At 42.6% G+C, this 12,634-nt stretch overlaps 1 protein-coding gene across 5 annotated transcripts in view; it reads right to left on the reverse strand.

Moving 5' to 3' along the window:
• VPS13A (vacuolar protein sorting 13 homolog A) overlaps positions 1 to 12,634 on the reverse strand; it is a 259,919-nt gene that overhangs the window by 33,478 nt on the left and 213,807 nt on the right. For all 5 annotated transcript variants that reach the window (XM_073345105.1, XM_073345103.1, XM_073345104.1 and 2 more), the window contains one exon: positions 8,320 to 8,433. In XM_073345105.1, the coding sequence (XP_073201206.1) occupies positions 8,320 to 8,433 (114 nt within the window). The remainder of the gene's footprint in view (positions 1 to 8,319; positions 8,434 to 12,634) is intronic.

Below are 12,634 nucleotides of genomic sequence, written 5' to 3' on the forward strand. Positions count from 1 at the left end.
TGGATCAGCCACTGGAACCTGAAGCCCAATCACTCTATGAAGCCACTGACACTAGCAAAATGATTTTTCATGTAAGAAATTTAATATAATAGAAACTAACTGTTTCAAGATAAGCTTTCATCAGCTTTGTAAGAACCATATTACTATGTTATGACACAAGAAGCTTTTAAATGCAGTTTTTTTGAAAGTGTCAAGTCACACATGGACCTGATGATAATGGTCTGAAGTGACACTGGCCTACCTTCAATTTAGTTATCATATGCTGAAATGGATACCAAATATACCTGGAGTTAGTCTAGGTAAGCTGGATGCATTCCTAGCCAGTATGACCTGGAAGTTCACTTTTAATTGTAGATTGTTCCCAAACTTTCACCAGGCCAGAAAGGCCCAATGGTAGTCTGTCATGTACATGCAACACAGGAGTCCATGGGTTCGCTTACTTCCATTGGGATCTCAGGGTCTTGTGGAGAAATACCACAGGGACTACAAATACTGTTGCAGTTTTACCACATGAAACATTCATACAATGGTCTGAGCTGTCAATTACTGGTTCTTTTGACAGTCTGGTAATTGCCCTGGATCTTGTCCTGGAGCAGATGGATTTGAGTTGTGCTGTGTCTAGCAGGATCCTGTGTACTCCAATTGTCTGCTTGGTGCAAGCTAGGTCTTTGAGTTTTATTATGAACCCTAGCGATGTCACTGGTGACACAGATTCACCTTTTGACACATTTTAGAGTGAAGTTCTTGATAAACCAATCATCCAAGACGGGACATAGGTATCTTCCTGCCTGTGTAGACAGGACATGACTACCATCAAGCATTTATTTACCAATGATAGCCCAAATGGCAAGACATGAAATTGAGAGTGCTATTGTCTATGACAAATTTGAGATATTTCAGGTGCTTGGACAGTATCTCATTGTATATGTAGGTATCTGCAAAGGTTAAAGGCAAAAAACCATACATATATATAGTTAGTCACCTTCCTTTAAAAGGCATGATGGTACCCAGGCTGATCATCTTAACTTTTATATTTTAAATAAACAAAATTCAGATGATTCAATTTTGACTGGTCGCAAGAACTCATAGGTTCCCTTTCAGAGAAGGGATTGCAATTTCTTCTGAATATCTTGATATTGAGGATCCTAAGAGAATTCTTAGACAAGTAGCGTGTGTATATGTGCGTACATGTATGGAGGGCAGGGCTTATTTAGCACCATCTGGATGTGCTTCTAAAACCTGAATGTTAAAAAAAATCACACACCTGCTGAGACCTCAGGGTGCAGGATTGGGTGGGCAAAAGGCAGCAAGTCTGCCTCTAATTGGGAGAAAGTGGCAGCCACTGAAAGTGGCAGGCAGACTGCCATGTTTAGAAACCCTTCAAAAACGCTTATGTTTTTACTGCTTATGGAAATGGGGCGTCGGTCCCTTTGGCCTCTGGTGCTGGCAAGACCAAGATCCTAGGGATTGGGAGTACTGAACTATTTCCTTGAAGCCAATTGTGAACAAGTAGGCTGGCTTATGAAGAGATTTTCCCTCCCCCTACTCCTCAAAAAGATTCTCTTTGGTGTTTGGTATGACCTTGAGATTCCCCTGGGCCTCCTAGTGCGAGCTGGATGCAGGGGCAGTTGCCTTTGCCACCCTATCTCCTACATCAAAAGGATATCAAACCTATGCTTGTCCCGGAGAGGCTCCCATGTGTTGATGTTTGACCTGATCTTGCAACATCAACAGTGTTGGGTAATATATAATCTGCTAAACAGGCTTACAGAAATAATAATAGAAGTTAGTGAAGCTGTATCAGCAAGTAGAATCAAAATATATGTATTAAAAATAGGCTTGGTTAAGCTTTAAGTGTTAAGAGTTTAGGAGTGAGGCCTAGCAGAAGTTGGCAGTTGTAATAAATCAGCATGAGTATTACGCACTTGATCAAAGATTATAAAATAATACATGCTTGACCTAAGAATATAAAATTTAGCAATATGTATCATGTGGTAGTTTAGCAAGGCATTGTATGAAAAACAGGTAAACTACTGTCAAGGTTCCTCCCCCACTCTGAACTCTAGGGTACAGATGTGGGGACCTGCATGAAAAACCTCCTAAGCTTATCTTTACCAGCTTAGGTCAAAACTTCCCCAAGGTACAAAATATTCCACCCTTTGTCCTTGGATTGGCCGCTACCACCACCAAACAAATACTGGTTACTGGGGAAGAGCTGTTTGGAAACGTCTTTCCCTCCAAAATACTTCCCAAAACCTTGCACCCCACTTCCTGGACAAGGTTTGGTAAAAAGCCTCACCAATTTGCCTAGGTGACTACAGACCCAGACCCTTGGATCTTAAGAACAATGAACAATCCTCCCAACACTTGCACCCCCTCCCTTTCCTGGGAAATGTTGGATAAAAAGCCTCACCAATTTGCATAGGTGACTACAGACCCAAACCCTTGGATCTGAGAGCAATGAAAAAGCATTCAGTTTTCTTACAAGACGACTTTTAATAGAAATAGAAGTAAAAAGAAGTAAAGAAATCACCTCTGTAAAATCAGGATGGTAGATACCTTACAGGGTAATTAGATTCAAAACACAGAGAACCCCTCTAGGCAAAACCTTAAGTTACAAAAAAGATACACAGACAGAAATAGTTATTCTATTCAGCACAATTCTTTTCTCAGCCATTTAAAGAAATCATAATCTAACGCATACCTAGCTAGATTACTTACTAAAAGTTCTAAGACTCCATTCCTGGTCTATCCCCGGCAGAAACAGCACATAGACTGACAGAGACCCTTTGTTTCTCTCCCTCCTCCCAGCTTTTGAAAGTATCTTGTCTCCTCATTGGTCATTTTGGTCAGGTGCCAGCAAGGTTACCTTTAGCTTCTTAACCCTTTACAGGTGAGAGGAGTTTTCCCCTGGCCAGGAGGGATTTCAAAGGGGTTTACCCTTCCCTTTATATTTATGACAACTACAAACATATGGTAGCACCTTAGGGGCTTTTTGCTAACCACACCAATGTATTGAAACTATTGGGAAAGAGACTGATTCAAATCATTGGGTTAACTTTCGGAAATGTAATGTACTATCAACCCAAATACCACATATGGACAACCAGAACCCTAAAATTAGCCTCTTAGAATTCCAAATATGAATAGGAACTGAGATTGTAATCAGACATGATCCTCGACAATTGTGAGTGGAATGGAGAACAATGTATAAAAGGTTGTCACAAACCAATCCCTAGATCCACTCAGATGATGACATGGGGCAACCAGGTAGCAAGCCTGGCCCAGTGTCTTGCTGTTAGGGTGAGCTTCCCTAGCTGTTTCTTCCATCTTTTTTTTTTCTAACCATCTCCATAAGGTTGTAAGTATGCACAATTCAGGAAACCACTTAACTGTACTAATCTTATAGTTATGTATGTTGATTTTTCTATTATTTCTATTATATTTGTGTGCATTAATAAAATTTGAGTGTGTTTTACCAATCTCATCTTCTGAACTCTAAATAGCTGCCTGAATAAAGAAACTGTTACTTGCGACAGGTGCACTTTGCACTCTTAAATAATCCCAGGCTACATATGCATGATTGACACATTACGTCGTTAGAGACACAAGGTGGGTGATGTAATATCTTTAATATCAACTTCTATTGGTGAAAGAGACCAGCTTTTGAGCTTACATACAGCACTTCTAGAGCACTTGAGTGGTACTCAACCAGGGGTACGCATACCCCTGGGGGTACGCAGAGGTCTTCCAAGGGTACATTAACTCAACTAGATTCTTGCCTAGTTTTACAACACACTATATAAAAAGCCCTAGCAAAGTCAGTGCAAACTAAAATTTCATATGACTTGTTCATATTGTTGTATATATTATACAATGAAATGTAAGTACAAATATTTATATTCCAATTGATTTTATAATTATATGGTGAAAATAAGCAATTTTTCAGTAACAGTGTGCTTTTGTATTTTTATGTCTGATTTTGTAAGCAAGTAGTTTTTAAGTGAGGTAAAACCTGAGGTATGCAAGACAAATCAGACTCCTGAAAGGAGTACAGAGTCTGGAAAGGTTGAGAGCCACTGTCTACTGGATAAGACAACTGACTCAACTGTACCCAAGAAGGTCAATTCCATGCTTGGGAGTCACTGAGCAGCCATGCTCTCAGATTGAGGGAGGAGGAATTAGGAAGGATGAATATCCCTGAGTTCTATGTCAAGAGGACCTTCATGATAGGAAGTCTGAGGAGTGTCACTTCTGAAAGGTGAATAAAGGTTTCAGTACCACACCTGCCTTGGCCAAACAGGTATTATGAGGATAGCTCTTGCTCCTTCTCAGCGCAGCTTGAGAAGGGTCTTGAGGATCAGTGGTATAGGTGGGTAAGCATACAGCAGGGTATGGGGCCATGGCATAATCAGGGAATCCCCAAGAGAGCTGGGGCCATAATCTCCCTTGGAGTAGAACAGACAACATCTTGTGTTGTTCACAGTGGCAAAGAGGTCAACTCGTGGTATGGCCCAGATCTGGCAGATGCTGCAGAAGACAGGGTCGTTGAGCTTCCACCTTGCCAAAAGTGTCTGCTAAAAGGAGCCAGCAATTGTATTCTGGAAGAATGGTAAATAGACTACTGATATTTTGATCTGATGGTAGATGCGCCAATTGCACAATCCTAGCGACTCTGTGCATAATGACTGGAATAATGCACATAATGCCCTGGTGGTTGATGTAATACATTGCTGCCCTGTTGTCCAGAGTTAGTCTGATGGAGTGACCTCGTATGGCTTGAAGGAAGTGTTGGCGAGCATATCATACTGCTCTTAATTCCAGGATATTGCTATGGAGGGCCAATACCCGTCCCAACCATTTGCATTGTGCTGTGTCTCCCTGCAGGTGAATTCCCATTCTAACAGAGATGCATCTGTTGTGAGGGTCTTCGAAGGTGCTGGTTGTAAGATGGTGGGTTTTTCCACCATGTAAGAGAGTCCAACACTTCCCCAGGCATGGTGACGGAGTGGCTGTGTCTGGAGGATACACTACTCTTATCTATGTCTGAAGGTATCTGAGGTGCATTCTCACATGGGAAGTTACCTACTTGGAGGCCGACATGTGGCCCAACATCTGTAGGCAAGTCCTTATGATTGTTTATGGACTGAACTGTCACTCTGATATCAGGTAGAACAGGGTGGAGAATCTCTCCTTGGGTGGGTAGACGGTTGCTGTTGTGGAGTCTAGAGTAGATTCTATAAAGTCTACTCTCTGTACTGGAGTGAGCATGGATTTCTTGTGGTTGATACAAAGGCCCAGAGATTGGAATAGTGTTAGTGTTAATTTCCCTGGACTTTGCTGAATGGACCTCGAGGCATTCAACCTCTGAGAATCCAGTTGTCCAAGTATGGGAATACCGATATTTCCCACTGGCGGATCTGAGCTGTTACCACGGTTTGCCAACTCCCTTGGACCTGTGGAGAATCTGAAGGACAGAAATCAATATTGATAGCACTCTGCCCCTATTACAAAGCATAGAAAGCACTTGTGGGAGGGATGGATGGATACATGAATTCTGAAGTATTGTACTAAGACACAGTTGTTCAAGTTCCTGAGGTATCCACCCTCTGTCTTTCTTGGGAACATGAAAGTAATTTGATTAGAACAATGAACCTCTAGTGGGACTGGCTCTATTGCTTCCAAAAGGAGGAGGGAATGAACTTCTTATTTTAGGAGTTCCCCATGAGAAGGGTCCCTGAAGTGGGATGGTGTGGGGTGAAAGGAGGAATGGAATGGAAGTGTACAGAGTAACTCATTTTGACTATCTCCAATATCCACTTGTCTGAGGTAAGAGATTCCTAGGCAGGTAAGTAGTGAGATAGTCGGTCTTCAGAATGGGTTTAAGTGGCATAGCAACTGATTCACTGAAGTGGGTTGCCTGACGCTCATGATCCAGGCATCAAAAGTGCCTCTTACAGGGAGGGGCTGATTGGGCAGAAGTAGGGGTGGGCGGCCCCAGTTTTTGTAGTTTGGGCTTTCAATGGAAGGGCTCCTGGGGCATAGAGAAAGTATACTGATGGTACTGAAATAGTCTCAATCTTTGAGAAGTTTGGGCTCCAGCACACCACCTTTTTTTTTGCAGGCACATACATCCCCAATGAGTGCAACATTGTTCTGGGTGTAGAGCAGAGTCTGTGTGCCCACTGAAGAGCTTAGGCCCTTCAAATGGCAGGTCATCAAACGTGGTTTGCACATCTTTTGGAAGACCAGAGCAGTGGAGCCAGGATGCTGTTCTCATGACCACCACCATGGCCATGGATTTACACTAGTGGGATTTGAAGAGAGTCTGCTTGCCACTTAATGAAGTCCTGGAAGGTTTTGAAATCATCAGTATAGGAGGGTGGTGATGGCATTACTGCCTCATTTGGAGATGAAGAGGACTTTATAGAGGGAGGAAAGATCTCCTCAGTATAAGACTCTTACTCTTCCTGTTCATCATCGGGTACTGGACAAGTGTGCAGTATGAGGTGTGCAGTACCAGGACTATCTGCAAGAGTCACTGGCTGATACACCACCAGTGGATGCCAGGGTTTTTTCTTAGGTATCGAATAGAATTGGTCCCTGCAGTGAACCCCTGGGTCCCAGTAATCCCACTGGGGAGGAGGAATAAGGGAAGGGAAAATCATAGTCACTGTGCCTGTGATGTTTGATAGGTTTCCTAGGTTCCTCTTAATGAAAGGGACTCAGGAGAGTAGGATATTACAGTATCGGGATCGGTCTCGGTACAGAGATCTCCGAATCTGATGAAACCTTCCCTGGGTTTTATGGGGTGACCCACTGCTCTTCTTCATTTCCTTGCCTGGAGAGGTATGTTTCCTCTTCTTTAGAGATTTATTCTCCAGGGCCATAGACAAGGGAGTAACAGGGACCAAGGCAGCCTGTGACATTAGATCGGCCCTTGAAACCCAGATAAACCTTGCATTAAAAAGGTTGTAGGAGTCCCCCAAACAGAGAAGGCAACTGGAATGTCCATCACTGTGGCAGGTCTGACAGGGCTTAAATCCTGGGGCATAACAAGCTGTGCTTCAGCATAAATGACACGTCCAAGAAGAAGAGAGGAGAGAAAACCATCTTTCCCAGAAGTACAACCGTGTTAAATAAAATAAAAGGCACAGAGAAATGAAAATAGAGAGAAATTATAATAAATGAAGTAAATAAGAAAATAAGATAAAAAGTCAAAGGCGAAATGTTGGGAGCTGAATACAGTGGGCAGCAGAATGCTCTGTCTCTAGCTATTGGGGTTGAGAAGGAACTGAGTGGCAGTGGACTCATGCCTCCTTTCATTTATTCCCCATGCAGGTATTTGTAAACTACAATGTGGTTAGCACTTCTCTTTGATAAGCTAAATAGATTGAGCTCCTTGAATCTATCACCATAAGGCACATTCTCTAATCCTTTAGTCATTCTTGTGGTTCTTCTCTGAATCATCTCCAATTTTTCAATAACCTTGAATTGTAGACATCAGGACTGGACAAACAATTTAGAAGTAGAGACTGACAAGGTACAAAACTAGCAAGTAAAAAGATGTATGAATTAGATCCATACACAGCAGACTGCAGCAAGCAATTCCTTCTCTAACCATGGTGATGAAAGAACTGGTTTGAAATATCTGTCATTGCAACTGAATACCTAAGGATGTAGTCAGAGAGAGTGCCAGAAAGGATCATAACTGGTACTCTACCATCCACTACTGCTGCCCCATAGAGTCTTACACCTCAGATCTAAGGGAATTCTGCAAGTGTCATGCTAAGGAGTGCTAGCCCAAGTATTGAGAATCCTGTGTGTATGGGTTCTTAAAAGAAAGATTTCTTTCCCCAGCCTGCAATGTGTCTGGCTACATAAACTTTACATTGCAAGTCTGAAATGCACCAACATTTGGGAAGCAAGAGAAAAACCTGGAAGACAAATTTAATCTCACAAAATTCTTAGAAGATAGAGGGAACTGTAGGTTGGGGGAGGCTGTTATATGTTAACGAAAGTTGAGATACAGACAATCCTATGAAAAAGAAAATGTCAGGGAATTGTAAAGGATGACAGTAGCGCTGTTTGTTAGAACTGAACCTTCTGATATGCTGAAATGTCCACACAGCATCAGGGGAAACCCTCCTTATACATATTGGTAGAAATGCCAAGTTAACTTCCTTTGGCATTGTTCTCTAGCTCTACCCTTCTTCCCTCTCTTATTTCTCTGTTCTCAGAATGTGGCATGAAAAGGAAATTTCCCCCCTTCCTTTACTAAAAAACAGAAATTTTAATCATTTTCTGTAATCTACATACCTTGATTGGAGAGATATGAAAATATTCATACAAGCTGATTTGTGATGTATCTGTTGATGACATACTCATCAATTCTTTTTGGACAGATTCTATATCCTTTTTGAAAAGTTCAACCTGTCAAAATATTTGAAAAATTAGTTTTAGAATTACAATACTTGTTAAAGCATTAAACTCCACAATACAAATAGTTTTCAGGGAGATGTAATAAACTAATTGCCAGAAACACTGTATGATCTACATTCTGCTGATATTACTTCAAAATAGAATTTCTACTGTATTATTTGGTGCAATAAACTACAAGCAAATTTCTAAAGATCTCTCTCAATGTAAAATCTTATTTTAAAATTCAAATAATAGATAAATACAGAGCCTGGGTCAAATAAATAAATGTTATTCTGTAATTGATACAAATCTTTAAAAACCTCTTCTAGAATTCATATTTATCTTGCCAGAAGATACACCAAATGAAGTGAAAGATATAGATGCAGAGCTGTAGACAAGTGGACAGGTAAAGAGATTATTTACCTGTACAGTAACTGGAGATGTGTAGTTGCTGTGTGTACTACTCTTGATACGCATACGCCCCATGGAAGATTTTTGTTAGCAGTATCAGTTTGGTCCGCACATGCACTAACTATCCTTGTGCTCCCTACTGAAGGTACAAACAGTGGTGCAAAACCAACTGCCACTCCAGTTCTGTCTCTACCTCAAATCCCATATAGTGAATGAAAAATCCAAAGCAAAGCTTGTCCCAGTTGGTATTTCACTCTAGTTGACTCTCAAGCAATACTCTAACTACAGTGGTGGGTGCACTGAATCCTATCTATGATAGCGTGAAGAACAGCCTTACCAAAAGAGGCATCTGACGAAGATACCTCCACTAAAGTACATGGTCTTGCAAAGGTACACATAGGGCTACATGTGACAATTTACAGATGTTTTTTAAGGGAACATTTTTCAGAGAGGCCACCGAAGTTGCCTGGGCCCTGGTCAAATAAGTCTTAATACTGGTTGGGGGAGCTAATTCATAGCATAGTGTAATACATCTTGAAATTCACTTTGACAATATTTGAGAGATACTGGAGTACCTTTTGTTCTTTCTGCAAATGAAATGAACAGTTTTGGAGATGACTGGAACAGTTTCAGTCTCTGCAGGTAGAAGGCTAGTACCTAACATTTAAAGTATGTTATCTAATCTCATTGTTAGAGTGAGGTTTAGGATTAAAAACTAGCAAATGTATGACTTGTCTGATATGCAACTCAGACACAATCTTGGGAACAAATTTTGGGTGTGGTGGAAGAGAGAGAGAGAGAGAGAGAGCCCTTAACTCTCCCATCCTTCTGGCTGATGATAGGATTACGAAAAAAAGGAGGTCTTCATGGACAGGTGTAGAAAGGAGCACAAAGCCAAAGGTTCAAAGGATGATCCCATAAGACCTTTCAAAATGACATTAAGGTCCATATCTGAGCAGGTCTGACTATGATTGGAAATACTTCACTAAACCTCTCAGGAATCTAGATGTCATAGGACGGGAAAACCTATGGGGGCTGGGGAATGGAAGGCACTCATGTCCACGAGATGTGCCCTTAGAGAGCTAAGTGAGACCTGAGAACTTCAGAGAAAGAATAATACATAAGGTAATTGGGACAACATTCTGCTGATCACACCAGACAACACATCTTTTACACTCTGCAGAGTGTTTTTCTTTTAGAATCTTTTCAACTGTTGCTCAAGATGGTTTGTACATCTGACGAACACAATTTTTTCTATTTCTGAGAACTATCGAAGGACCAAGCAGTGAAAGGAAAGAGAGAGCTGGTTTTGGATGGTGAATCATTCCCTCATTGTAAGTCAACAGATCTTATCTTTAAAGATAAACAGATTAGAGGACAAGTGGATAAATGAAGCAGCTCTGGAACAAGTCTGTGGTCAGTCTGCCACACTGCCTCAATAGAACGTGGAGTACTACTGGGCCTAGCTGCCACTCGTAGTCAAGTGGGAATTTGTGAATGAGGCTGTCCACTATTGAGCTGGGTGGTCAGGAGGTAGGCTGCTGACAGTGTGACACTGTGGGAAATACACCAGTTCCATAGTCTCATCTCCAAGCAAAGGGAGGGTGATCGGGCTCCCCCTTGTCAATATATATGGTACCTGCAGGCTGCGTGACTCTCGTGTGTGATCCTTTGATTAGCAGGAGGAAACAGGCACACGCATTCCTGACTGCCCTTAGTTTGAGGAGGTTGATGTGAAGGGATATCTCCTTGGGTTACCATTTGCCTTGTGTTGTAAGGCTGTTTAGATGCACACTCCACATTACAAGGGATGTGTCGGTGGTGAGAAGGAATGATGAATGATTTGTGAGAGGGGGATCTCTTTGCAAATGTTGGTTGGGTCTTTCCACCAATCTAAGAAGATTTTGACCCTGGTGGGCAGTGACAAGGGTTTGTCTATCCTGTCCCTGTTTGGTCTGTAAACCAAGCTGAACCACATCTGGAGGCACTGCATGTGAAATCTGCCATGTGGTATTACTGCTGTGCCCACTGCCACGTGCCCCAAGAGTTGTAGGCAGTGTCTGGCTGATATTTGTGGGCTGTTTTGAACGGGCTCTATGATTGTGGCCAAAGAGAGGAAGCTTTATTGAGGTAGGAGAGCTCTGGCCTGCAAAGAGTTGAGGTTGGCACTTATGAATTCCAGGTGTAGCTCTGAAGTGACGGTTTATTTCTGGGAGTTGATCTGTAGACCCACTTCTGTAAACAAGTGCATTGCAGCTTTGGTGACTCGGTGAGACTCTTGAAGAGACTGGGCTCTGAGGAGGTAATCATCCAGATAAAGATAAATCATGATCCCTTGGGAGCGTAAGTGGGCGGCCACTACTGACAGCCTTGGAAAATGCTTTCAGGGCCATTGAATAGTCCAAAGCGGAGCATCCTCTTCTGGTAGTGGTCTGAGAAATTATCCCAGAGTCGATAGGATTGAAATATGAAAAAGGCCTGTAGGCACTACTATAGGCATGCTAAAGGTTGAGGGCTGAAAACCAGTCTCCCTGTTCAAATGTTGGAATGATCATTGCTAAAGTGACCATCTTGAATTTTTGAGCCTCGACAAACTTGTTGAGAGCACTGAGGTCAAGTATGGGTCTCCACCCTCCCTTTCTCTTGGATATTAGGAAATAATTAGAGTAGAACCCTTTGCCTTGTAGATGTTGAGGTAGTGGTTCCTAAGGCTCCTAATTGGAGGAGACGATCTACCTCTTGTCATAGTAAATTCTTGTGAGAAGGGTCCCTGAAGAGGGACAGCGAAGGGTGTTGTGGAGGGGATAGGGAGGTAAAATGGATAGAGTACCCATTGTGAATGATTGCTAGGACCCATCGGTCTGATGTTATGCATTCCCAGGTGCTGCAGAATGCTGCTAACCAGTGGCCAAATGGGTGGGTAGCAGTGATGTAGCACTTGTAGCAGTTGTGGGGGAGTAGTCTTTTGGCATCTCAACCAACATGTCAAAATTGGTGCTTGGACGTGGATGGCTGGAATGAGGATGATTGCGGGCCAGATGGTTTATGCCTCTAAAACTTAGTTTTCTTCCTCTGTGGCTTGTAGTAGCATTGACCTGGTATTGTGAGGCGCGTGGCTTTATGCGGGTTCTGTGGATTCAAATTTTCTCTTCTGTCCTGGCATGCAGATGCCCCGAAAACACAGAGTGGCCTGAGAATCCTTCAGGGTGTGAAGAGAGGCACTGGTCTTTTTCACTAAGAGCTTAGTGCCCTCAAAGTCTCAATGAGACTCAGGGAGCTATTTAATACAATTGTTCAGTTTCAAACAATTTACAGAGTCTTATTTCACTGAGAGCGCTTGGTAATTGGCAATTCGAAACTGAAGTGTGGCCGAGTACTTTTCTCCCAAGAAGGTCCAAACATTTCCAGTCCCAGTCCTAGCGAGTGGACCTCATTTGATATTGATGGCTGCGGGAGTGAACGGTATCCACCACGATGGAGTGGGGTGGAGGATGGGAGAAGAGGAATTCAGTCTCCTTTGCTGGGACAATTTTTTCTATCCGCCCACTTGTAGGTAGGTGCCACTGATGCTGGGGTCTTCCAGATGGTTCTTGCTGCGTCTAGAGCGGCCTCGTTAGTAGGTAGGTGATTTTTAAGGAAGAGGATGAGGGGAGTATGTCAAGGAGATGACAGTGGGTGTCTTTGACTGCTTCTAGTGGCATATGGAGAATGTCCTCACTCTCATTGCTAGGTCCTGGAAGAGGCAAAAATCATCGGCCAGAGAGGACAGGGAAGCCTTAATGACCTCATCTGAGGAGGAGGA

The sequence above is a fragment of the Lepidochelys kempii genome, chromosome 5 (genome assembly GCF_965140265.1).
Source record: "Lepidochelys kempii isolate rLepKem1 chromosome 5, rLepKem1.hap2, whole genome shotgun sequence".
Lineage (NCBI taxonomy): Eukaryota > Metazoa > Chordata > Testudines > Cheloniidae > Lepidochelys > Lepidochelys kempii.